The following is a 27,015-nucleotide window of genomic DNA, read 5'->3' as shown; positions in this document are numbered from 1 at the left end:
TTGGATGCAGCGTGGAAGCTATTTGACATGGTGTGGTGCCAACTAGATGTGATTCAGCCCTTGTGAGGATGTATGTCGGTCTCGTGAGGTCTCCTGCGTCAAACACTCACTTCATCGATCGGCTTCGCATTGTTTGACGACATGGGATGTTATGACTGTCCTGGTTCACGTGTTTCTTTGACAAAAGCTATTTTAACCTTAAATGTTAATGAAATGGGAATTTCTCCATTGTTGGAAATTTCTCCATTGTGAGACAAATAAAGGTTTTCTTATCTTATCTTAATTACTTTTCTTTATCTGCTTAGCTACCTTTTACCACTTGAAATTTATCAGTGACCCCAAGTATAGATAAACATACAGTACTGTATACAAGACTCTATAGCCCGTGCTGACACATTGATGTTGTCTTCCTCTTATGACTAAAACATCAACCTGGAGGCCAGCTTGTCCGGGAGATAACATCTGGGAACATTCAAGGTCGACTTTGTGGAACCAGTAAAGATTTTATTTGTTTTTTATGACTAGATTTTAAGTCACCAAACACACACAGACACAATGTAAACAGGGTGAAAAGTACAAAGGGACACACTGTGTTTGTGTTCGCGCGTGTGTGTGTGTGTGTGTGTGAGAGAGAGAGAGAGAGAGAACTTCATGACCTTGTGTGTCTTTAAAAAATATATAACCCCCCCACACCCCTGACCCCTCAAAAAGGAAGTGGAGTAGGCGGGCGGGTGAAGGCGTGCCATTTAAACCAATGAAAATGCTCTATGCGCTTGCGTCATTTGGAAAGGGAGGGCCTGCCTTATAAATTACATTGTTCAGGAGAAAGTTACAGACATCGTCAACGTGCAGGCAAAATAGTGCACGTAACGTAGCACCACGTGACCTAACTGTTGTTTTTTTTTCATTACGAGACTGCTTTTTCTGAGTGCTGTACTGCGCCGTCATGTTTCCACAAGGAAACCAATGGTAAGTCATCATTAACTTATTGAACATCTCTCTTAACTCATTCACTCCCAAATACGTTTTTAAACGTCTTTTCAGACTTGGTCCAGAATTGACTGGTACCGAATGAGTTAAATAATCATAATTTAAAAAAAAACAATAATAAAAAAAAGGTTTTCCTCAGAGCGCCAATTAATTACTTTATCAATATAAAACGTGACAGATGCATTTTGGTAGTCCAAGTTGTCTGTAAGTTTTGCTCTCACCAACCTACTGTATAAGTGGATGGAAAAATGTTGATGTCACCTTGTTGAATTTTTGAGGATGAAGTTGAAATATGCCTGGTTAAGGAAACATTACTCTTGGTAATGTAGTTTGTTACTATGACCAAATGTTTTATTGGACCAAAATAAATAAATAAAAACGTCAACATACAGTTCCATGTACTGCTGGAGTGTCAAACTCATTTTTGTCGCAGCCCAGATTGTAATTATGGTGTCCTTTGGAGGGCCTTTATGACTGAACCCAAATGTATGACCCACTCATCACACACACACACACACACACACACACACACACACACACACACACACACACACACAATGAAGAGCTAGTTTTGAAATCAGAGTACGGTAAAAACTGTCTTTCAAGTATTATTCCATTTATTTTAAAAGGGGGATAGATCACAAAAAATGCTTGCAGTATCTCGACAATTTTAAAAGTGAAGATAATTTGCAAATTTGTTATTTTTGCAAGAAACATGAAGTCGATGCACATAATATGCTTTTGTGGGCAACATAAAATGACGGGGTGGGCGGATCTGGCCCAGATTTTTTGACACCACTGATATACTGGAAGCGTTCCGACCAAGAAAAAAAAGTCATGAAATTAAAAGAATCTGCTGTTGGACATAAATGAATGCAATTTCATGGAACAAATATTCAACTGCAGGTAACATTTGTTGTTCAGTGCTTTTATTACTACTATAATTGTGATATGATGTAGCATTACTTGATTACCCTTTCCACGAGTAAAACTGAACACGATCAATACAGTCAAGTGATGTAATATATTCATAAGGATTCAATAAAATAATGGCGAGGGAACGGGAAGTTACATGTCAGATTCTTCCGGTGCTGCAGCTACACTTACGAGGACTGCAAGGCCACAGCTGATTGGCTGCTGACCCAGACCGACGTGCAGCCTTCCGTCGGCATTGTGTGCGGCTCGGGCCTCGGTGGGCTGGCAGCGATGTTGAAGGACCAGGTGGTGTTCTACTACAAAGACATTCCTAACTTCCCGCAAAGCACAGGTGAGTCCGACCAGCCTCTTCTGCCACGCAAGGGTCCCGCCGGAACCTTGGCTGAGTTTCTGTTTGGTCCCGTACAGTGCACGGACACGCTGGACGACTGGTTTTCGGAACACTGAAGGGGAGATCATGTGTGTGCATGCAGGGCCGCTTCCACCTGTACGAGGGCTACCCCATCCAGAAGGTTAGTTGGCATACACACTACTGGAATATCTCAGTGTCCCCAAACCTAAGCCCCGTTGGCTGCTCTTTGTTGTGTTCAGATCACGCTGCCCATGCGGATTTTCAAACTGCTGGGTGTGGAAACGGTGATCCTGACCAACGCGGCAGGCGGTCTCAATCAGGATTTCAAGGTGGGAGACATCATGATCATGAAAGACCACCTCAATATGCCAGGCTTCGCTGGGAACAACCCACTCGCCGGACTCAACGACGATCGGTAGGACACCGACTTCACACAAAAGTACGACGCAACCGGCACGATGCTGAAGCGTGTCAACTGCAACGCAGGTTCGGCGTTCGCTTTCCGTGCATGTCCGACGCGTACGACCGAGAGCTTCAGCAGCTGGCCATGGACGTGGGGCAGGAACTGGGCTTTGGGGACTTCTTGAAAGAGGGCGTCTATTGCGTGCTGGGCGGGCCGTCTTTTGAGACCATCGCCGAGTGCAGGATGCTGCATAAACTCGGCGCCGATGCTGTCGGTGAGTTGCGCGAGATGATCAGTTAAAATTTCCCAGAGGTGGGAGCAAGTCATATGTTAGTCTGAGGTCATAACAATATAATGCCAGTTGTATCATATTTGGTACATTTTCATTATGTAACTCATTCTTTATATTACAGTGAATCATCTGCATCAAATTTGATACTGTAGATTTAAAATATGATTTTCCCCAAATTTTCTTTTTCAGATGTAATCTACATAATGCTTATAAATGGGATACGACAAATATCTAAAACAACATTATATGGCAAAAATATTTTTCTGAATTTTGTTATAAGGGTTAGTTCTCAAAAATCTGATTTTTCTGGCTATTCCTTGATGGGTCAGGCATTATCTTCAAGTCACAAGCATGTACTAAGTGGCAAAAGTCAGTCGAATCAAGTCATTTCATCTTGCTCACAATACGGAGTAATAAATGAATACCGAGTCAAAGTCCCAAGTACGACTTAATGGAAAACTAAGCCTTTCCCCCCCCCCCCCCCCCCTTATCCCACGACTACAGTATATGTCAGAATATCTTGATCTGACGAGCGCTTGATATGTCAGAATATCTTGATCTGACGAGCGCTTGTTGTTTAGCTCTCCTTTTCAGTCTGACATGTGTCCAGACATGTGACTCGAATCCCCCACACTGTCACTTCCCGAGCTAACGTCTGCCTTTCCCACGCCAGGCATGAGCACAGTCCACGAGGTGATCGTGGCCCGACACTGCGGCATGCGCGTCTTTGCCCTGTCGCTGATCACAAACCAGGCGGTGATGGACTACGACAGCGAGGAGAAGGCCAACCACGAGGAGGTCCTCCAGACGGGCAAACAGAGGGCGGAGCAACTGGAGCAGCTCATCTTCACCATGGTGGTCAGGATGGAGCACAACAACAATGACGCCTGAGCCATCTTGCCTTGTTCACAAGGTCAAACTTCCATCCTGTTCCATTCCTACGTCTGATATCCCGTTGCGTGTCCTCGCTATATTATTTATACGTGAACAGCAGATCAACATGTACAAGTGTAATTGAAAGCAAACCGTTTTTGTTTTTTAATTATTTTTAATAAAGGTTATTTATTACTACACACTGTGTGACTTTGATTGGCTTTTACAATGCGTGTAAACAGGAAGTTCTTATTAAGAGTTACAAAAGTGTTATTTTGTTGCACCATTAAAAACGCAGACACATGCACGACATCATATGTGTTCGAAAAATGGCGACGAGTTTGGCACAAGAAGCAAAGCTCAAAGCTGTGTCTACACTTTGAACCCCGACAGCGATGCATGTTTGTCAAGGGCTTGGCCTGAAGCACAGTGTGCATAAATGTACAAAAAGTTGAATTTTGGCATCGCATGCTGGTCCACACAAGATGGTGGCGAGGTTACAAAAGGCTAAACTAACTTCCGCCACGGGACAGGTGTCACAGTGGAAGTCTGCAGGCCGCTAAACGCCTGCCAAAAAGTCTAGCTACAGTATGCTTCAGGCTAAATGGGTTGGTTCATGTCATTTTGGCTTAAAATCCATATCGTAATTGTCCTTTTTCTCTACTTTTAAAATATATTACAAGTGCTTTCACAAAATCCCTTCTTAACATACAGTATCGTATTTTCCGCACTAAAAGGCGCACCTAAAAGCCTTCAATTTTCTTAAAAGCTCACAGCGCGCCTTAAAATCCAATGCGCCTTGTGTATGGTCATTACGGTAATATTTCGACCCCACGATGGCTCCTTGCTCGAGACATGCTGACAACGCAGAGTTCAAACTTAAGGCGATCGGTTACGCAGTTGAACACGGAAATAGAACAGCGGCAAGAGACTTCAACGTGAACAAGTCGATGTTATAACTTGCTGGTTACGTGAACCGTGTCGCTGCTTTATAAAATAGGTTTTACTGACATCTGATCATTCTGTTGGTTGAGCGTAGCTCCATCTAGTGGGTGCATTGTTGATTGCGTCTTATAATGCAGTGCGCCTAATGTATGATAAAAATTACAAAATAGGCCATTCATTGAAGGTGCGCCTCATAATCCAGTGTGCCTTTTAGTGTGGGAGATACGATGCTGTAAATTGAGCAATAGTTGCAGACTCCAAAATTTGCATGCCACAATTTTCCATGTCTTGTGATTCCAAATGCAGTTTGTTGCTAGCAATATTAACGTCTCTAGTAAAAATGGGGACATCTGGGTTTAAAAGGATGAAATTTTAGGATGAACTTAAAATGCATCATGAGCTTGATCAAACTTTTTTTTTTTTGTCACGCATTTTCGGTGCGACGGGAATTTTCAACGGAAAACGTGATGGATGAGGTGACTCAACATAGAAATGGTTTTCACAGTCGTAACGGTCCAAAAGGAAGCCGATTACTACGATGTGGCAAAAAAGGAATTTGACACCCTTTCTCCGTCGTCAGCAACGTGCCAGCCTGACGCAATGTGATGAGGCCGAGGCGTCAGAAGGCACCAGACACGCCGTTCCACTGACGTCTAGGCGAACATGGTGAGGGAGAGCCACTGCAAGAAACAGGAAGTGGTGACATGAGGAAGTCAGCAAAATGTTAGGACATTTCCTGTTACCTGGGAGAAGTTGAGCGAGATGACGCCATCTGTGTCCGTGTCCATGACCTTAAACGTTTCTGTCGAAACAATGAGCAAATGGAACATTTCTGTCGAAACAACGAGAACGGGCGAGGCGGGGGTCTAAGGGGAAAATGGAGTCAAGGATAAAACTCACTGAACATGGACTCCAAGCGGACCAGACATGTGACGAAATTGTCAAAGTCGACGGCCATGTCTTCCTCCGTGTATCGCAGGATGATGAGCTGGAACAGGTGATTGGTCAGCTTGAAGCCTGCGGCGAGGGGGGCAAAGGTCAGCGCGGGCCCGTGACGAGTCATCTCTCACGCACACGGTGACGCGGCGCACCTGCGGACTCCAGCGCCATCCTCATCTCATAGGAGCTCATGCTTCCCGATTTATCCAGGTCATAGTTCCTGAATATGGTCTGCTCAAGGCACGGAGAGTTCATGTGATTCCAGAGTGACCTGTGTTTGTGCGTGCGTGAGAAAGTTTACCAGGTAGCGTTTTATTTTCTCCCACAGAACATGGAACTCGACCAGGCCCAGCTTCCCACTGCCGTCCGACTGCCAAGGTGTTGAGGAAACCAAGTGGGGGCGGGGGGACTTGAGTCACATGACTTGACTTCAGAACCAAACGGGAGATGGGAGAGTCCCCAGCAAAGACGGCGACAAGGATACGTCCATGAGGTTGATCATGCTGCGACACGCCTCCTTGGTGAAGCCATCCGTCTTCAGGTCTTTGTCTGTTGCCATGGTAACTGTTTTTTACATCTGTGCGCTGAGTGGAAGGGGGTGCTGATAATGGACTTACGCTTGCTGATGATGCGGTTCAGGATGGTTTGCAGCTCGTTGATGCTGATCTCCATGTCCTTTACGCCGCATGCGCGCGCGCACACACACACACACACACACACACACGAGACAACAATAACACCTTTGTCACGTCAAAACTCAGACGCGAAACAGAAGCACAAAGGAGCATGTGCTTACAGGGCCAGCCAACTGTCGGAAGAGACTCTTGAAGCCGGCCTCAATCTGGCTCTCGTCCAAATAGTTCTACAAGGAGAGGAAAAGCCGTGATGCCAAGATGGCAGCGCGACGAGGAACACATGAGTGGCGCCTTTGCCTGTGGCAGACTTTCAAAAATGTGAATATTTGTTCCTTGAGAGTGTATTAATGATTTCCCAAAGCCTATTTTTTTACTTTTGTGTTTCTCTTGGCTTGATGTCTTATTTTGTTTGACCAATCGGGTTTTAGCCTCTGTGTCGCACTGTTAAAAATTAAAATTAGCGATGGGGCAATTTTTTTTCTGAACCAAATTGCATCTCGGGTGTATTGTTATATTTTTGCTCCAGATGATATGCTGGGAACAGTTGATTGTATATTGCATTTTTGTACAGTATTGATGGTTTCTATCATTGCAACATGATATCGGTGGAAGTAGGAGGGGTATTGAGTCGCCACTGAAGACTCAGGTATACCCAGCTCGCCACTGTACTTTCCTCACCTCACTTGGAAGATCCGCCACCACATCGTCATCCAGCTCCCTGAAAGGCAAAAAAAAAGCCACGTTTGTGAGCATCCAGGTGTGCAAGGATGTACCGGTAACAAAGTGTCACTCACTCCGAATCGGCAGGCTTCTCCGAAAAAACCCGCAGGACGAAGTCGGCCTCCTTGTGAGGCTCGAAGGTGGACGGCACGATGACATATTCGCCGGCCGGGAGACGGAGACGCGAGCTGACTTCCCTCAGGTTGATGAAGAGTTCGGAGCGGGCGCTGGAGGCGTGCGTCAGGAAGAAGTTCTGCTTCAAGTGGACCCGCGTCTGCCCTTTTGCCTGAGATGCAAATCGGTTACCAACCTCCGTTCTGCTTTGTTGGAAAAAGCCTGTTTGGAACGCTCATACCTCACTGGGAACCTGGAAATAGAGGACTTGATGAGATCACAGAGCAGGAAGTACTAACAGGAGAGCTTTGCGGGCCGACACCGACCTCATAGACGGCGAAGCCGATGGTCTCCATGTCTTTGCCCTCCCGCCGCTTCTTCCTGCGATCCTTCTGCATAAGCGCCACCAGAAAGCTGCAGTCCGACATGCCGGGCGCGTCGGGATGCTGCAGCAGCAACTTGAACTGCGGATTCAGCCAAAAGGTCGCTGGATGGAAGAAGTTCGAGGTCAGGCCAGTGCTCCGAGCAAAAACTCTTCCCGTGCCTTTCCTTACCCGGAAAGTTCCGGCAGCCTCCGGCTGTGCTGCCTCGTCTCCACTCGCCCGGGTACAGCGATGTGCTCCAGGTTTTCATCTGGCTGTGCTGGAGGGCGTCGGCTGTCAGGTTGCAGATTTCCAACCGGGTGAACTCGCGCAGGAAGTCGCTGAAAGACATCCTGCAGGAGGGGAGTGGTTGAGACGAACCGAGGGGATAGAAAAAAAAAATGACCGTGCTTTGTGGAAGGAAAGTGAAGCGGGCTCACCAGAATTCGCCGTCCTCGCTGCGATTTTGGAGCCGAGCACGGATTCCACGATCAACATTGTCCCATTCTCGAGAACTGCATGGAAAAATATTCAAGTGAATGGAATCCACCAGCGGGGATTACTTTGTAATGTCCGCTCACATTATCAGCCCCCCCACCCCTTCCCCGACTCTCATTTGAGCGCCAGGCTTCACATGTTTACATGAGGCACGTTTTCCAACAAGCGTGTGTCTCACTTGTCGCTCCAAGCGCCGGTCCACTCCACTTCCCCCCACGGGTTCCTGATGCGGACGAGCTTGGTCGGGTTTCCACGGAAGACCACCTAAGAGACACGTTGGAGGGTGGTCACACTGCACGGAGACACACACCACCATCACCGTGACGTTCTCGCACCTCGTCCAAGCCCGTGACTGAGTAGGCGTGTCCCTTGACCAGCTTTTTGAAGGTGACCGCCTCCATGTCTCTGGAGCTGCTGATCTGGTATTTAAAAACAACAAAGGGGGCAGTAAGTCAGAAGTGCTAACCTTCCCACTTTGATGCAAATCCCAAATTACTGTGGGGGGGGGGGGGGGGGGGTCAAGCAAGTAAATTCCAGTCCACTGTTCATTTCAAGCCCGTTTGCACAAGGCGTTAGTGTAACGAAGGAATAGAGGGACAGAGCCTCGCCACGAATAGCAAAAATCTGCAAGTTGTCGACGGTAGATGCCATGCAATAATGCCGAAATGAAACTCCTCAAATCGCTTCAAAATAGTGCCTCAGCATAAAGACGCCGCCAGATGTTACAAAAGCAACACTGTTGTGTAATGTTTTACAAGAGCGGGCTCAATAATATTTTCGACACGACTTATCCTATACAGGGTTGCGTCAGGGGAGTGGCGGTGGGGGCTGGGAGTGGAGCCTATCACAGCTGACTTTGGGCAAAAGGCAGACTACCCCCTGAACTGGTCGCAGCCAGTTCAGTGCACACAGAGTGACGAATCACCACCCATACAATTTTGTTGCCTGGTGTCACGAGCACCATCTAAGCATAAATGGAAAAAATTGAGGAAATGGTGTTTGATCCTAAATCAATTGGAGACCACAGCCCCATCTTTATAAATGGCACAAACATCAGGCAGGTCTTACAAATACTTGGGGATTTATGTAGATTGCGGGCTTGACTGGCAGACACATGTATCAAAGGTGTGTTCGAAGATCCATAAGCGCCTTCATTTTTTGCGACGTCTCAGGATTTTTGGAGTTGGCAGAAGCATTCTGTTAATCTTTTATCGAGCAACCATCGAGTCAGTCATGCGCTTCGGAATAACCAGTTGGTTTGAGAATCCTAACTGTTAAATCTAAGGCTCAGATAACCAGCTTGGTTAAGACAGCAGGGAAGGTAATCGGACAGCCCCCACCCCCTGCTCCACAGGACATATACGTGCAGTCCGTTATTCAACAGGCAAACAACATTTTAAACAATCCTTCTCATGTGCTGCACTCCCAATTTGAGCTCCTAAACTCAGGAAAGAGGTATAGGACTCTTCTCTGCAAATTAAACCGGTATAAAAACTCATTCATACCGTAATCAATAAACAATTAGAGGGAGCCAGACAGACAAGCGGAAGGACATGAGTGTGGTGGAGGTGAGGGGGTGCATATGACTGTAATGTAGTGTCCAATGTATGTAGCAGCACACAGGGACTGTCCTCCGAGACAAGTTTCTCCTATGGGAGATCTAATAAAAAGTCAAATCAAATCAAATACATATATCCACACCGTCTGCCTGCGCACAAGTCAGGCAAGTGTACCACGACGCCATCAGCGATATCTATATTATATTCTACTTTATAAAAACACCGCACCTGGTGTCAGTGTAACAAAAACCAATATTCTGTACATGGACATCTGTACAGCAAAGTTGTCACGGCGCTGCTTAGCTCCTCGCAGAAGATAAAGAATATATGAATATATGAATTTTTCCTTACAGGATAACATAGATGTGTAACGAGTAAATTTTTAAAAGGAACATACATTTTTTTTCCTGTGTTAACTGTTTTGTTAAGCGCTTTGTTACAGCTGCAGCTGTTGTGAAAGCGCTACATAAATCAGCATGTATTGGAGACTTCCGGTATGACAGCGAGAGAGTAGGCTGCAAACGCGTGGAGCTCCCGGCCGTACGAGCAAAAAACGGAGAAAAAGAACGACAAAAGAACGGAGGCTGCGACCCGAACATAGGATAAGATGGATATGAACAAAGCTCTGTCGGGAAAGGGTAGGGAGAAGAAGAAGAAGAGCGAGAAACAGACTGAAAACACGCACGACGAAGATGAAGGGGGATCGGCTTTAGCGGCTACTGCTAACATAGCATTAGCTCGCGACATCGACGATCAACCTGCCTGGGCCTCGGCATTGCAGGCTAATCTACAGAGCGGACTCGGAGAAATAAGAGCCAAGATGGACACGGGACAACACCATGTAGACGGCAAGTTGGACAGAATCGTCAAACAAATGGAGGAGATGAAACAAGGACTAGAAAACTTGCGGGAGGAAACTAACAGAAAGCTTGAATCCGTGAACGCTGACATCCGGGCGCAAAGGAAGGACATAGAGATGCTGGAAGAAAGAGCAGGTGAAGTGGAGGACTGGAGTACAGAGGTACAGGAAATTCTCACTGTCTCACTCGAACAACAAAGGAAGCTCCAACAGAAAGTGGCCGACTTGGAAGGAAAGTCGAGGAGGAACAACATCCGAATCTGGGGACTGAAAGAGGGGGTCGAGGGAGATTCCACAATCGACTTTGTGGATAAGCTGATCCATAAAGAGCTGGAAATCTCCGAAGATATTCAACTGGAGATACAAAGGGCGCACAGAGCGCTTGCTCCAAAGCCATTACTGAACAAACCACCACGAGCGATGATAGTAAACTTCCTGAGATTCAACATCAAAGAAAACGTACTCAAGACGGCCTGGCGAACGCCGCTTCAAGTGAAGGGGAACAGAGTGACCTTTGACCATGACTACGCGACAGAAGTGGCGGCAAAACGTCGAGAATATGCTGGACTTAAAAAAATTCTAAAGGAGAAGGGAATTAGGTTCCACTGAGGGTCCACTGGACTGAAGGAGTGAAAATATACAACAGCGCTCGGGAGGCGGCGGAGGCGATGCGGATGAGAGGGTGGCAGGTGCCGAGCCTTGGACAAGAGAACCCAACGACACAACAGAGACTGGAGGCAGCGCGCAAGTGGACAAAGACCAAGAGATGAATGCGAGAAAATTTGAACGAGACAAGGAGAATGAAGGACAAAAGCTGCGGAACAAAGAACTCGGACAGGAATGCAGTTGTTTTCAAAAAACTTTTGGAAGACACATAACTTTCTTTAATTTCCCTAGTTCAACGGTTGGTGAGTAAAGAACAAATTTTATGTGGGGAAGCTGTTAAAAGTTTTTGAAGGGGGGAGCAACTTTGAGTCGAGATAATAAGAAATCTGTCGACAGGCTCTGAATGTTCGGGTGTAAACGAAAGATTTATAGAGCAATGTAATTTGATTGATAGGCGGGATTTCATTTCCCGAAACAATCCACTGAAGAAGGTTAAATAATGTTTAGAAATCTACAAAGCTCTGGCCGGGAGCTCTTGTACTGAATTGTTGGACTTTTGTAGTGTGATTGGGAGATCAGCACTGGAGATGATCTCTGCCACTAAGGGGGCCCTCTCACTAGGAGAGGCTTTACCCCCCACCCACCAACAGGGGAAAGGGGATGCGAAAAGGGAATCCCTTAAAGCTTTGGAAGTTCATTTTCTGACTGTTGATGACAATTTTTTATGTTTTACGGTTATAGTGTTTAGTATGTGTGTCGTGATCGGTGACAAGGGGGTAAATACAGGATATTCCAGAAAGGATGATGGTTCAACATAGAGACATTAAGGTGGTGTCATTAAATGTGAATGGCATGAACAACCCAGTAAAGAGGGGGAAGGTGTTGACAAAATTAAGAAAGGAGGAGATGCAGGTCATTTTTTTACAAGAAACACACCTGACGCCACAAGAACATGAAAAATTGAAAAGGTACGGGTACACTAATACATACTATAGTTCATTTAAAGAATGCCATCGACGAGGGGTGGCTATATTAATGAAAAACTCAGTGAAATTTGAAATTGACAAAGAGATAAAGGATAGAGAAGGGCGGTATATAGTGGTCAAGGGGACGATGGAAGGCGAGAAGGTCACATTAATCAATGTATATGCTCCACCAGATAGTGAAAGGAATTTTTTTGAAGACCTTTTCAACGTCATAGCAGTGGAAATGGATGGGATCTTGATATGCGGAGGGGACTTCAATGTGGTGCTGAACCATGACTTGGATACAACAAGCACAAGGAAGTCTAGGATACATATAACCAAGTGCATCAACACACAAATGAAACAACTAGGGATAATTGATGTATGGAGGGATGCTCACGCGTTACATAGAGACTACACACATTACTCTCATCCACATGCAACCTATGCTAGAATAGACTATTTTTTCATGAAGATGGAGGATAGACACAGGGTGGAAGAATGCAGAATTGGTGTCACAGATTTGTCAGACCACAGCGCAGTGTATATGACAGTGAAATTGACCAGTAGAAGGAAATCTACTATTTGGAGGTTGAATGTAGGTTTATTGAATGATAAGGAATTGGTACAAGAAATAAAGCGAGATATAGTCAAATATAGGGAAGAAAATGACAATGGAGAAGTTAACCCAAATATTGTGTGGGATGCTCTGAAAGCAGTAATAAGAGGAAAACTTATAGCACATGCAGTACGGCTTAAAAGGATAAGACAAGAATCATATGAAAACTTAACAAGACAACTGAAAGAACTTGAAGACCAGCATAAAAGAACAAATAACGCAGAGGTACTTATGAAGGTCACAGACACTAGAAAGGAAATAGATCGAATATTATTAACGGAGGTGGAAAAAAGAGCACGGTTTGTGAACCAGGTTTACTATGAAGGTGGGTCCAGGGCAAGTAAATTACTGGCACGAAGGTTAAGGGTACAACAAGTGTTAAACACAATTCATAAGATTAGGTGCCCCAGAACGAATGAATTATTAAAAGAACCAAAGGAAATAGAGGAAGCATTTCAGCAGTATTATAAGACTTTATATACACAACCAGATGCAGCAGACGAAGAGAGTATCACAACATTTTTGGAGGGCCTGGAATTACCATCAATAGGGGAAGAAGATAATGAATCCCTGAACTCTGAAATTACTGCAGAAGAATTGGAGATTGCAATCAGCGGAACGAAGAACTGTAAAGCTGCGGGTAGTGATGGCTTCCCCTCAGAGTTTTACAAGATATTTAGACAGGAACTACGTCCCCTTTTGCTATCTTCACTACGATATACCATGAAGGAGGGCAAGATTCCACCGTCATGGAAAGAGGCAATAGTCTCCATAATCCCCAAAGAGGGCAAAAATAAAGAGTTATGTAGTAGCTACAGACCAATATCCATACTTAACGTCGATTATAAGATCTATACCTCAATCATATCCAAAAGATTCGAGACTTTCATGCCTGAAATTATAGATAGAGACCAGACGGGTTTTGTCAAAGGTAGACAGGCCCAGGATAATATAAGAAAAACTTTACACATAGTGGAGGCGATTCGGAAGACAGGAATGAGTGCAGTGTTGGTGAGCATGGATGCAGAAAAGGCATTCGATAGTGTGCGGTGGGTCTATCTATATAAAGTCATGGAAAAATTCGGCTTCAATAGGGATTCGATTAGAGTTGTACAGACACTGTATAATGGGCCGACTGCAAGAGTGAAAGTGAATGGCAGCTTGACGGACCGAATAACACTTGAAAGGTCGACCAGACAAGGATGTTGCCTCTCACCAACACTATTCAATATCTTCATCGAACCCCTAGCCCAGGCAATCAGACAGAATCACAACATCAAAGGCGTGGAGCTGAGAGGCTCAGAACACAAATTGAGCCTGTTTGCCGATGATCTGATAGCATACATAACACAACCGGAAGAGAGCTTCCCGAAACTGATGGAACAAATGGAAGAATATGAACGGTACTCAGGATATAGACTTAATGTAACAAAAACGCAGATCCTGGCACTTAACTGCACACCATCAAAGTTGATGAAGGGAAAATACAAAGTAAAATGGGACAGTGAGACGGTAAAATACCTAGGTGTGTATGTCACGAAAAGCATGGACAAACTTTTTGAAACGAACTACACAAAGATTAATCAAGCCATCAAGGCAGACCTTGGGAGATGGTCAACACATGTCCTAGACTTAAGCTCTAGAATAGAAATGGTCAAAATGAACATTCTGCCGAGATTGCTATACCTCTATCAGTCGCTACCTATACCCATACCACAGAAACAATTTATAGAATGGGATAAACTGACCTCAAGATTTATCTGGGGGGGTAAGCGGCCGAGGATTAGACTGACGACACTACAGTTGCCCAAGGAGAAGGGAGGATTGGCGGTACCGAATTTTAAGGATTACTACCGTGCAGCACAACTCAGAGCAGTAGCATGTTGGTGTAACGGAGAGTATAGAGCAAAATGGAAAGAAATTGAAGTGAGGGCTGAGGCGTACCTGACTCAAACACTGTTGGGGGACAGAAGATTATTTCGGGTAAAGGAGGGCTTGGCAGACCAAATAACAAAATTCACTTTAAATACGTGGTTCACTATAGTAAAAGAAAATAAATTAGAAAAGGAGGTGAAAATCCTAAGGTGGCTATCACATGATGAGGACTTTCAACCAGGGAAAGATTATGGTTTCAAAAGATGGGAAAGAAAAGGTATCACAGCGATGAGTACGATGATAGAGAAGGGGGAGATGCCAACCTTCCAAAAAATGAAAGAAATGTTTGGTCTAGAAAAGAGCGACCTCTTCAGGTATCTACAAGTTAGAGACTACTATACAAAAGAAATAAAAATGGGTACGACAACTGAAAGACATGATGTGATACAGATAATGATGGAAGCATATAACGGGGGCAAGACTAACGTGATTTCGTCCCTCTACAAAGGGCTCCTGTTGAACAAGGGGAATTCGACTCGGTATGTAAAAGAGAAATGGGAAAAAGAACTCCAAACCGAGATAACGGAAGAAGAATGGTTAAATATGTGCAGGATACAACAATCAACAACCGCTTCGAGACGTTGGCGGGAGTTTGTTTGGAAAAATATCATGAGATTTTTTATAACCCCAGAGATGACCGGGAAATACAAACAAGGGCAGAGTGAGTGCTGGCGGTTATGTGGACAGGACAGATCTGTGGATCATGCACACATATTTTGGAAATGTCGAAGGCTGAAAGGTTATTGGGAAGGGGTTTGGAGAGAACTGAAGACGATACTCGGATATGAAATACCAAAGACCGGTTTAGTGATGTATCTGGGCGATATAAATCAAGGAAATGTACTGACGAGTGACGAGTACCTGGTAAAAGTGTTGCTGGGTGCCAGCAAGAAAGGCATAACAAGAACATGGTTTAAAACTGACCCGCCAACAAAGAACCAATGGCTGGAAATGGTGGAAGAAATATTTGAGTTGGAAAGATTCACATACATATTAAGGGTCCAAGTAGGGAAGTTTAAGACGAGATGGGAAAAATGGGAGGAGTACAAAAACAAATGAAGGAGGGAATGACACCACAAGTCGGGAGAGGTCACTATAGATTATGGATATAAATCCATTAAAAGGGACACTTGTCACTGTTGTTCACGATATTCTGCTATTTTTATTTGTAGGTGTGTTGTTTATTTTTAATTTTTTATCCTTTAATTTTTCTTTCTTTTTCCTTTTTTCCCCAAATATGTTTTTGTACGTCATTTGTTGTTTCCTATGTTAAAGGGCCGTCACAGCCATGTATGGACGCTGTTGTGGAAACTGAACACGGGCGGAAATGAACGATGTCCTCTGTATTCATATGTTCAGATTTGTATGGTCCTATGTGTGGTTGAAATAATAAAGATGCTAGTTACAAAAAAAATCAGCATGTATTGTATTGTATTGTCTTGTATTAATGTGAGTGCGCGTGAATGGGTGAACCAGAGGAATTTTGGAGGATGTCACTTAATGGAGTTCAGTCTATGCACTGGCATAAGATAACAGAAAGATTTGCCACATCCAATATGTTAGCCGCACTGTCCTATTACAGTATTGGGCCCGCCCACTGATGGCAGTGTCTACATGTCAATGTTCTTACTCACGTCAATGGAGCAGCCGAGCAGTGAGCCCCTTTCGATAGCGCGGCCCATGATGCTGAAGAGGTCGGAGGGCGCCTTATTCAGCTCGAACATTTCCGTCACGCCGCCGGTGAAGTCTTCGAAGCCTTCGGACGTGCTGCCACCAGACAGCGCCTCGTAGCAGCCGTTCAACCTGGGGCAGGCAAAGTCCACATGTGACTTTGATGGCGCCCGGCAAGGACCTGAGCGGCGACTTGGTACTCGGCTTACTTGGCGTAGGCCTTCTCAATCAGCGCGCTCCAGAACTCTCCGCCCTCCGCCGAGTGGACGAAGAGCAGCTTGCCGTCCTTGACGGGCAGACGGTCGTCGATCACCACCTCCACCCACTCGCCAAACTGCCAGAACTGTGAACACAGCGATGCTGCATGAGGCCCTTGTCAGAATGGCAACATAAGACAAACAACACCATCTTTCGTGCCATTGCCCTTTTGGCCTTCTCCTTCATATTTCCAATTTGGCTTGTCCCTCTTCTCGTCCAGTGATTCTCCAAGTGTGGTACCTCTAGTGGTATATTTAACCACAGTTTTTTAAATTTCCAAAAATCCACAAATATCTGATGCAAAACAATCACTGTCTAAGAAGAGTTTAGTTGTGCGTTTGACTTTTACATGTTGCATAACAGCTACTTCATGATGGTCTGTAGGTGCCATAAGATGGCATCAAAGCACGACTTGAATATTAGACAGGTTTTTGGCCTGAGCACAAAAACAGCCATTAACAAATCTGTGAATTGCAAATATGGACGGGGACCCTCTACTCCTCCTCTGTACTATAGCTTTGGGCCAATTAAAAGCTCTGTTACGACTGTAACGCATTATAAATCCGTCATCCCTGCAAATAAATAATTCTTATGGCATTTACAGGGAGACATGATAGTTATGTTTAATTAGCGTACTTACAAATGTTTTTTCCAATGTAGGGCGGGAAAAAAAAAAAACAACTGACTGTATGACCACACAAAGATTACCTGGAAGTGGAAGATTCCAGCATATTCCCGATCAAAGCTCTGTCCATGCGGGACCACTCGGTGTAGGAGGTTGTTATTTAAGGTCAGCGAGGCGATGGCCGCCAGTAGCCAGCAGTCCCCTGTATACGCAGGGACGCACGCACACACGCACGCTATGTCACATGACCAGGCTGAGCATGGAAAACCATTTCAGCACTTACATGACATCCAAATCAAACAGTTTTATTCATCTACAATTAGGACACGCTAAGAGCAGGCAACTACATAGAGTGCAACTAGTAGGGCTTTTCTGTACGCTAGTACAACAACTTGCTAATATAGTAAGAAAGAGTCATTCTAGTTGTGTGTATGTGGACTGGAACTTGTACATGGGCATCAAATAAATGCTCAAACGTTTTTCCATGGACTTTATGGAGAATAATCTATAATTTCACACCCCCTAGTGGTGACATATGCATCTGTGTATGTACAGCATGTGTCCGTTGAGCATGGGTGGGGCTTTCAGCTTGTGCCTGAATTCTCAATGTGACATGTGAACATTCCCCACTTACCCAGAGCTCCCTGGCAGATGTCAGTTCGGGTCGCGCCATCCACAATAAAAGCGGGACGCTTGCACAACTCCTGTAGAGACACACACACACACACACACACACACACACACACACACAGCTATTGTACATGGACTTCGCTCATTGCCATGGAAAATCAGTGTTTCCCAAATTTTACTGAGCCACACCGACAAAAATGCCAAAAAGGTGGCTATGATTGTGAATTACAGTGAGAAACCTTCCACAACTGAGTGGAACAGCATTTAATTGTTCTGCATGGCACTACATGTCGCTGACATAGATGTATGGACAGATATACATTAGTTGCAGTTAATAGCACCACCGTAATAGTGGTTGGGACTCACTGATGGAGACAGCATCAAGTTGCTAAAATAAAGGGTTGCCCACGTCAATAGTACCAGTAACATTTTTGTCATTGCAAAGATCATAACAGGTTTGGTGAGACAAAGAGAAAGGTCTGATCAAAAAAAGAGAACTGATTGGTGTCGTGCGACTGAACAAACATGTACGTATGTCTCACTTAAAAAATTCCCACCTGCTGGATGAGGAAATACCCAACACCCTATCAGAGGAAGCCCCCCCCCCCAAATTTTGCTGCTGTAGACTGCAAATTTCCCCAGTGTGGGACAAATAAAGGTTATCTTATCTTATGTTAGCTGTATGGCTAACTTTAGCATCAGGCTAGCACATGAGGGCCGGCTGATTTTATATTTATAAACAGATTCTATATTTTATAAGATCTATTTCTGAAAGCGCTGCATGCTAGCGCTTATGTGTGCGCTGAGTCGAAACGCAGCTAAAAAAAGAGACCGCCTAATTGTGTCATCGCATGCGTGCGCATGGTTGACTTCACATTTACATTTGAGCGCAGACGTGTGTGTGTGTTGAAAGTGCCGTGTGCGGGAAGCAACGCGGGACGTACAATCACGGCTCCATCGTAGCATGCAATACGATGAGCACGCTACTGTCGTCCTTAACATGTGAGGGAAGCACGTCAGAAACTAAGTTGCATTGTGTGACTCCTCGAACAGCTAAAAAACACTGAATTAAATGTGCGCATATTGTTAAAGTGGCCTCAACTTTTTTCAGGACATTTGTTAAGTACAGTTCTGTTGTATTTAACTTTGAAATAAAATCCACTTACTTTTAAGCTGTTAGAACTATTTGTTTTCAAACATCCATTTAGGTACAATTTTCATTTAACAATATATTTGAATGAAATCATTTTAAGTACACTTTTTTCCTGTATTTAGGGACAGTGTTAATGTTCAAACTAGGCAAAGGTACTTGGTGAATGAAGTTTGTTAACAACTACACTAGAGAGGATACCAAAATGTAATTCTCAATTACTGTCTTAGAGCACTCTGAAGGTACAGTACGGCTTGCCGCATCTCACCGTAGGCCTCATCCAGCGCACACCATATGTCTTGGCTGACCTCGGTCCGAGCTCGTTGAAGCCCAGAGAGGAGGCGCTGCAGGGGAAGAGGCTGTCCTCAAAGAGCTTCCCGCTGCGGAGACATTGTGCCCGTAAACTCTCATAGTCTTGACCCAGGAACTTGACGGCATTGTCGTTCTGGCCCAGCCCTTGCTCCCGGTCCCTCAGACTCCGCAGATGCACTGCCACACCTGTGGCACATATAGGCTCCACCATGTTGGGCACGTGAGCGTGTGATTGTGAAGTGTGTCAGGTTCTGATGTTGATCATGAACGGGTCAGAACCCGCCTGTCAGGATCTTTGGAATGTTGCACCGCCTCTGTAAGTAAACAAGAGAAGGAGATTAAAGACCATGCTCTAGTCAAGGATTTGTCGCTATTGGTGTCAGAAACAAATTTGCCATATTACATGCAAAGTTCCTAAGCTTCTGGGCCAAACACCCAAGCTTATCAGTACCCACGCATGACGGCATCAGGGCCCCGCCGCCCTGCATGACTATGCAAACACTGAAGGCTTCCTGGTTCATCTCAGACACTCACAGGTGATTGTAATATTCAGCGTTATGTTACACTCATGATGTGTCAACAAATAGAAAGCATGTCGACACAGCTGCAGAGATAAAAGGTCAGAGGTCAACTTTGACAACTGGTGGTGGGCGTGACCTTGCATCCGGCTGTCAACGGCTGTGCGGGACACGAAATAGCAGCTGCACCCAGACATGGTCACGTGACGACGTTCCCCACCCACGCAACCCGACGAGACATTTGTGCCGTTGAAAAAAAAAGTTCTGGAAACTTGCGAGGGCTGCGGACGTATTTGGAGTCAAAGAAAGGTTTGCAAGTGAAAGAGTGCAGAATTGGAACGTGTGTTACCTGCGCCCGTGCACGTTTCCTCTCGTTAGTTTGCGGCACTGAAGACAAGGACGTGTGTGAAGAAAGACGAGAAGCAAACGCCCTCCTACCTTATTTTTCTTCTTTTTCCTTCTTCCTCCTCCCTTTCAGCCCTTTTATTCTCCCCTATACTTCCGTCCCCTCCGCCTTCTGCCTCTGCTGTGCTCGTTCGGGTCGATGGCGTGCGCATGCGCGGCAAGGAGGGGATAGTTGTGTCTTTTTTGGGTTTGCTTTTGAGTTCGATAGCTCACTGCTGTAACCACTTCAAGAATTAACCGAACCGCACACACGCATACGGGTATATTCTTACACAATCATTGAATAATGATAACAATAATATCGATGCGTATGACAAAGACTAAAAAAATTAAGAAAATGTATTTCAAATACAATTCAAGAACAGTTAAAACTGTGAGGAAAGAACATGTACTGTTGACACAAATATGTGACAATTACAAAACGTACAGCAAAGTCTAAAGGTACACTCGTTGCTTGTGTAGGACTGCATTCCCCAGAGGTAAGTGCTCCTTCTGCATTCCCGTCATGCATTGCGTCACAATGAAGCTTTTCCCCATGACACGCGCCGCCATTGTTGCATCCGCTGAAAGTTCAACATGGCCTCCGACGCGCCACCGGGAGCTGATATGCACCCGTCCGATTTGGGGAGTGCTATCGCGGCCTTGAATTCTTGGAGCCACCCGCAGCTCCAGGCCAAGTTGGCCGAACTGGGCGCGCCCGTAATGGGTAAGAAAAGACCGTGAAAAACCCGTAGAAAGTCCGGTAACGACGCCTGGGTTTAGCTGAATGTTGCTATGCTAACGATGATTGCTAGCTTGTAGCCCGTTTAGTGGTAAAACGAGATGACTTCTGTCCTTATTTACGATCTGTTGAACATGTTTAAACTCCTAAAAACAACCAACCTACTAATTTGACTTAGTTCAATGCCTATTTGTTTATTATTTGCATAGTGAGGTAGTTATCGTTTCGCAAATTTAATCTTGGCATTTCTGCATTTGATGTTGTCTTTATTTGCCGCCTAGGTCCAAGAGAAGAGTTGATTGATAGATTGAAAACTTACATGATCCAGGTAAACTCAGAGAGGCTTCTGTCCGCTGCTCTCTTATTGTATATGTATGCTCATGTGTTTTTGGACGCTCTTCCCTCTGCAGACCGGCATCCTGTTGGGAAAACCTCATGATGACAATGGAGTGGGGTCTCAGGTACACATTTCACCTTAATTCTGAATGTTTCCATCAAAGTCTTGCCTTGCCTATTCACTGTTATGTGACCTACACACCAGATGCCTCCTGGGATGGGGGGAATGCTGCACGCGTCGATGAGCATGATGCCCCCCGCTATGCACATGTCCATGGAAGGCTCTGGCATGCCGCCTCCAGGCCTGTCGCAGGATGACCAGCTGAAGATGGCTCAGCAGAGAGCGGCCATGATGATGCATCAGGAGGAGCATGATTCCCGTGTCATGGAGGACCATGACCTTCTGGAGCAGCAAAACAGGGTAAGAGGAGGAGACTCAAACATGATTGAAGAGCCGACGTGATGCCATATAACTTGTTTCATACTTAGGCTGCCATGCTGTTAGAGCAGGAACGTCACCACGACATGGTCAACATGCAGCACGGTCCAATGGGCAGGGCGATGGCCCCCGTCACTGCAGTGCAAAGTATGTAGGTGAGCTTGTTCACCTTGGAATCGCTTCATTCCCTTATGGCCTGCTTGTGTGTCCATCAGTTGCTTTGGATCCTCATGGGGCGCTGCCGCCGGGCATCGCCATGCTGGCCGCTCAGCGACATAGATTGCCGCCGCCGCCTCCAGGGGAGGACAACAGGGAGGTGAGCAGCCTGATGGTAAACAACTGAGGAGCATCATGTTACACAATGTGATGTGTGATGTTCCATTCAAGCCCTGGCAGGGGGACGAGATCATTATTGGGGGGCCCAAGATCCCTCAGGCCTTGGAGAAGATCCTGCAACTGAAGGAGATCCGACAGGAGCAGCACGTGGACCCTGCAGGTTGATATCCTGTAGCTGCTCAACAATAGAAAGAGCTCTTTATTTGCCTGAGTTTATATTGAAAATAGTCCTGTGTTTTCCACCTGCAGAAGCAGCAGAAGACGACGCGCACGTGGGGGGCAGCAACTCTGCGCTGGGAGCGCTGGAGGCGGGAGACGACGAAGGCCGCATGTCCAAGAAGGATGTGAGTCTTTTTCCTTTCAAGAGGCCAGTGTCTTTGCTAGGCTAAGCTGTAATTTGAGTTCTTCCCCTCAGAAGAACCGCCGGCGCAGGAACCGCAAGAAGAAGAGCAAGAGCACGCGTGCTCAGGAGAAGAAGGAGCAGGGCGAGGGCAAGGAGGAAGGCAATGAGAAAGATGAGGAGCCAGAAGTGGAGATAGAATATGTCACAGAGGAGCCAGACATATACGACTCCAGCTACATCATCTTCAAGCGCATCTTTGAGGCCTTCAAGGTGAGTCCATGTGATTTTCTGGCGTCCAATGAAGTGTTTGACTAATAGGGTGTTTTTTGTGTGTGTTTTCTTTAAGATGATGCCAATTCCGATATGTGGCAGAACTTTTTTTTGGATGACCTATTAATCAGATGATAAAAACCAGATGTCAAAACGTATAATCATTGACTAAGTTGTTGTTTCTTAAAAAAAAAAAGTTTCCCTGTCAAGAAATGAGTTTCTACAGACACACATATGCTGAAACTTACCCAAACGTTCTCCTAATTGCTGTTATGTTTGCTACACGCTGATTATGCTGAAAAGAGCTAATATCGACCCATAAAATCCGTTACCGATTAACTGGTTGGGCTCTCGTCAACAGAACACAATGAACAATCATATGATTTACAGCTCACTGACGATCTGAAGAAGGAGAAGGAGAAAGAGCCCGAAAAGGCGGAAAAGCAGGAAATCGGCTTCCTGAGGAAGAAAGGCTTCGAGTTAGAGAGGAAAGACAGCGACGACAGCGATGAGGTTGGGCCATTGTCCTTTTCATGTCCGCACATTGGTTTGTTTCTACAATGAAGATTGGCTGTGTTCAGAATCACTCCTGATACACAGTATAGTGCCCTAAATATTCAGACATATAACCAAGAATTATTACTATTATTTTGCCCCACACTTAACAGGAAGCCCACCCCGATGTTCCCAAGCTGTCCAAGAAGAAGTTGAGGCGGATGAATCGTCTCTCCGTGGCTGAGCTCAAGCAGGCAAGCCGTCCCATCTTACCTTCAGCCAGAGGCGGCTCTGTGACCACAACCTGTGTTCTGCCCCCCAGCTGGTAGCTCGCCCAGATGTGGTAGAGATGCACGACGTGACAGCGCAGGAGCCCAAGCTGCTGGTGCACCTGAAGGCCACCCGGAACACAGTGCCGGTTCCTCGCCATTGGTGCTTCAAGCGCAAGTACCTTCAGGGCAAGAGGGGAATTGAGAAGCCACCGTTCCAGCTCCCAGAATTCATCAGGAGGACTGGCATCCAGGAAATGAGGGAGGCCCTGCAGGAGAAGGTGGGCTGGGCCAGACCACCCTTGCTGGCTTTACAAATTTGGGTGTCATTCGTGCTTTGTGTTTAGCTGGAAGTTGAAATCAAAGTATCGAAAAAGTCTTGAGTTTTTACTATCCAATTGTAGGCTCCAATCTAATATTTAACTTGTTTTTCTGAAATGACATCTGTAACTTTTTTTTCTTCTGCCAACTCAAAATGAACCGAATGAATGACACGCCGACGTTTACTGTGTTCTTGCAGGAGGACGCCAAAACCATGAAAACTAAAATGAGGGAGAAAGTTCGTCCCAAGATGGGAAAGATTGACATCGACTATCAAAAACTTCACGACGCCTTCTTCAAGTGGCAGATCAAACCCAAGCTGACCATCCACGGAGACCTCTACTACGAGGTACTGACATCGGCGCCGTGTGCTGCCTGTCAACATGGCTGACTGTGTGTACTTATAGGGTAAAGAGTTTGAGACCCGCCTGAAGGAGAAGAAGCCGGGCGACCTTTCCGAGGAGCTGCGCATAGCGCTGGGAATGCCGGTCGGCCCTGTAAGTCTCTGCCCCCTTCGGCTCACTGTGGTAATGATGAGCACCTGTCATTGGCATTTGTTTGTCTCCTTTCCTAGAACTCCCACAAGGTTCCTCCCCCGTGGCTGATTGCCATGCAGAGGTATGGCCCCCCGCCGTCATACCCCAACCTCAAGATCCCTGGACTCAACTCACCCATTCCGGAGGTATCAAGCAGCATTACCAGAGGGGGCAAAAGTATTTGCACTCTGTTCAGTGGTGCCTTAAGATACAAGTGACCCGACTTGCGAGTTTTTAGAGATGGGAGCCGTTGATCACCTGATTTCACGCATCACACAGTTACTTATAAACAAGCAGTTTGGCATATAGGCTCAGTGAGGGATTCTTCATAAATGAGGCACCAGGCTTTTTACCGCCACCACTCCTAGTTTACTGTCAAACCACACATACACTGAAAGTAAATGTACAAATAAATTGTTGCTGTCAAATATAGACAATACCAATTTTGAAATCCTGCCATGAAAAACAATATATTCATAGTGCTCGTACTTGGAGGAAGTTAAAAAAAAACTTGCCAGTGTTGGCTGACGTTTTGTCTTCAAACGCGTTCCCATAGCTAATTATAACAACTGAAAAAAAATACAGCTTTGTTTTTTTTTGTTTTTTTTAGATCAGACGATAATTTTTGAAGGCTGGTGTTCTGTTGGGGTTTTTTTCGGCCTGCACAAAGACACACTTCATTGTTGTAGCTGACAGCATCAAACACTTCTGGAGATTATGAACGGCAGCGAATAGTTTGCTTCTTCAAATCTGTTTCATGATCGTTGTTATTTTCCCTGGTTCACTTTCCTCCATGTCACCATTCTCCGTTTTTTTTTCCTGCCTTATAAGACACCAAGATCTCAAGTCAATCATGATTTGAACTGCAGTTGACTTCGCCTCGTTTTAATTTTAGGCTCTTATGCCGTCATCTGCAGGGTTGAAAAGAAAAAAGTGTATTTTGACAAAGTAGTGAGTAAAAAGTATGTCTTAAAATGTAGGAGTAAAAATTAAAGTGACGTGCTGAAGTGACGTACAGATACCTGACCTCCTCTTCCTTCTCCTTTCCTTCAGAACTGCACGTTCGGTTACCATGCCGGCGGCTGGGGCAAGCCCCCCGTGGACGAGATGGGCAAGCCGCTTTACGGCGACGTGTTTGGGACCAACTCCGGTGACTTCCAGGTGAGTTGGCGCCGCATCCAGCGCGAAGGGTCTCCTGTGAGTCGTGCGCTCAAATGTGCTGACTGATGCGGGCAGGCCAAAGCGGAGGAGGAGGAAGTAGACCGAACGCCGTGGGGAGAGCTGGAGCCTTCTGATGAGGAGTCTTCTGAAGAAGAGGAGGAGGAGGAGGAGAGCGATGAGGAGAAACCGGACGAGACAGGATTCTTCACACCAGCGGACAGGTCGGGAGCGGCGGGGAGACATTGTGCCTTACATTTACATTCGAAAAATCTCATTGTAACAAAGATGTCAGTGTGGATAAGGAACAAATTGTTGGGTTTTCTTTTTTCCCAGCGGGCTGATCACACCGGGAGGCTTGTCATCCGTCCCGGCCGGCATGGAGACCCCTGAACTCATTGAGCTGAGAAAAAAGAAGATAGAGGAGGCAATGGATGGGTGAGAGACATTTCCATCAGGTGTCCCTGTCTCTCGCTCTCTCGTTCTTCATCGAACAAATTCTTCTGGCAGCAACGAGACGCCGCAGTTGTTCACCGTCCTTCCAGAGAGACGAACAGGCCCGGTGGGCGCCGCCATGATGGCCTCCACGCACATCTACGACATGTCAGCGGTGAGCCAGCGAGCACATTTGCATACTTTCAACTTATTTCTTCACTCGTCTCCGGAGGTCTTACGTGTGCCTTTTGTGGCCGTCAGGCCATGGCAGGGCGCAAGGCCGGCATCGGTGACACTCACGGCGTGGAGGTGGCGCTGGCGCCCGACGAGTTGGAGCTGGACCCGATGGCCATGACTCAGAAGTACGAGGAACATGTGCGCGAGCAGCAGGCACAAGTGGAGAAGGAGGACTTCAGTGACATGGTGGCTGAGCACGCCGCCAAACAGAAGGTACGCACCCACGTGGTCATGACAGCGACCATGATCATAGATTGATTCTTTTGTTGTTTTGTTTTTTAACGTGCAATCCAAAAAAAAATTAGCCCTATAAGCATGCCACTCTGCCGTCATTCTTTCGCTTCACCTTTACAAACATAAATTATCCACTGAGAAGTGCAAGCCCACGTACGTATTTGTAATATATGTATCATTTCCACTTTTTCACATACCTATAAGTGCAAAGACCTTTTATAAATACAGTCCCCCCACAAAGCCTATTCCTCTTCTGTCTATCTATAAAACAGTGCATATGTCCCTCTTCCCTCTACTATCTTGTGGCTTTTATTTTAATGATGATGCTGATGATGTCATGCCTCACAATGCCCTTGTGACCCCCAGCAAAAGAAGAGGAAGGCTCAACCACAGGACACGCGAGGCGGTGCCAAGAAATACAAAGAGTTCAAGTTCTAAACACGACATTTTATTTCACAAGAAGACATTTTATTTCAGATTTTTTTCGTACATTGTGAGAACTCTGTGTTTTTTTTTTTGTAAATAAATCCCATCAAACCAATGCTGTTTTTTAAGTGTTCTGTCTGGGGCCACTCATAAGCATAATGGGGATCAAGTACAAACACACACACTGTGAGGTTTCTTATTCAACTCTGGCCGCCTGCCTGCAAACAAGTGTACACTTGATGAACTTGGCATCACCTGACACGTTTTAGTATGAAAGGTGACCCTGCT

General features: G+C 45.7%; 3 protein-coding genes across 4 annotated transcripts; 2 read left to right on the top strand and 1 right to left on the bottom strand.

Annotated features, from left to right (window-relative positions):
• Nucleotides 1-839: 839 nt before the first annotated feature.
• Nucleotides 840-4,044, top strand: pnp5a (purine nucleoside phosphorylase 5a). The gene is made up of 6 exons (XM_086104963.1): nucleotides 840-969; nucleotides 2,088-2,257; nucleotides 2,335-2,438; nucleotides 2,518-2,693; nucleotides 2,765-2,955; nucleotides 3,647-4,044. The coding sequence occupies exons 1-6, from the start codon at nucleotides 947-949 to the stop codon at nucleotides 3,862-3,864; spliced, it is 882 nt and encodes a 293-aa protein (XP_085961089.1). The 5' UTR covers nucleotides 840-946; the 3' UTR covers nucleotides 3,865-4,044.
• Nucleotides 4,002-20,308, bottom strand: capn1 (calpain 1). Of its 2 annotated transcripts, none has more exons than XM_086104962.1 (22): nucleotides 20,205-20,308; nucleotides 19,205-19,562; nucleotides 17,791-17,860; nucleotides 17,240-17,358; nucleotides 16,483-16,616; nucleotides 16,237-16,405; nucleotides 8,395-8,478; nucleotides 8,238-8,323; nucleotides 8,002-8,076; nucleotides 7,754-7,914; nucleotides 7,526-7,686; nucleotides 7,441-7,452; nucleotides 7,160-7,371; nucleotides 7,044-7,083; nucleotides 6,527-6,592; nucleotides 6,348-6,405; nucleotides 6,215-6,279; nucleotides 6,032-6,100; nucleotides 5,883-5,961; nucleotides 5,692-5,808; nucleotides 5,535-5,593; nucleotides 4,002-5,471 (listed from the first exon to the last, which is right to left on the bottom strand). In XM_086104962.1, exons 2-22 carry the CDS (start codon nucleotides 19,457-19,459, stop codon nucleotides 5,445-5,447), a joined length of 2,118 nt encoding a protein of 705 aa, XP_085961088.1. In that variant the 5' UTR covers nucleotides 19,460-19,562; nucleotides 20,205-20,308; the 3' UTR covers nucleotides 4,002-5,444. The 2 variants fall into 2 exon arrangements, with proteins under 2 accessions (XP_085961088.1, XP_085961086.1); XM_086104960.1 differs by having other exon boundaries at nucleotides 20,116-20,265.
• sf3b2 (splicing factor 3b, subunit 2) lies at nucleotides 20,295-26,842 on the top strand. Its single transcript, XM_086104959.1, has 21 exons — nucleotides 20,295-20,877; nucleotides 21,174-21,220; nucleotides 21,303-21,353; nucleotides 21,434-21,649; nucleotides 21,718-21,814; nucleotides 21,883-21,983; nucleotides 22,055-22,163; nucleotides 22,253-22,347; nucleotides 22,419-22,616; nucleotides 23,007-23,129; nucleotides 23,285-23,365; nucleotides 23,434-23,661; nucleotides 23,901-24,050; nucleotides 24,109-24,198; nucleotides 24,276-24,383; nucleotides 25,291-25,398; nucleotides 25,474-25,619; nucleotides 25,732-25,833; nucleotides 25,906-26,005; nucleotides 26,092-26,280; nucleotides 26,668-26,842. Exons 1-21 carry the CDS (start codon nucleotides 20,748-20,750, stop codon nucleotides 26,737-26,739), a joined length of 2,541 nt encoding a protein of 846 aa, XP_085961085.1. The 5' UTR covers nucleotides 20,295-20,747; the 3' UTR covers nucleotides 26,740-26,842.
• Nucleotides 26,843-27,015: the final 173 nt, after the last annotated feature.

This window comes from Hippocampus guttulatus, chromosome 2, assembly GCF_054856545.1.
Source record: "Hippocampus guttulatus isolate MCC_2025c chromosome 2, RoL_Hgut_1.0, whole genome shotgun sequence".
In the NCBI taxonomy this organism is placed as follows: domain Eukaryota; kingdom Metazoa; phylum Chordata; class Actinopteri; order Syngnathiformes; family Syngnathidae; genus Hippocampus; species Hippocampus guttulatus.
This window is presented reverse-complemented; position numbering and strand designations above follow the sequence as displayed.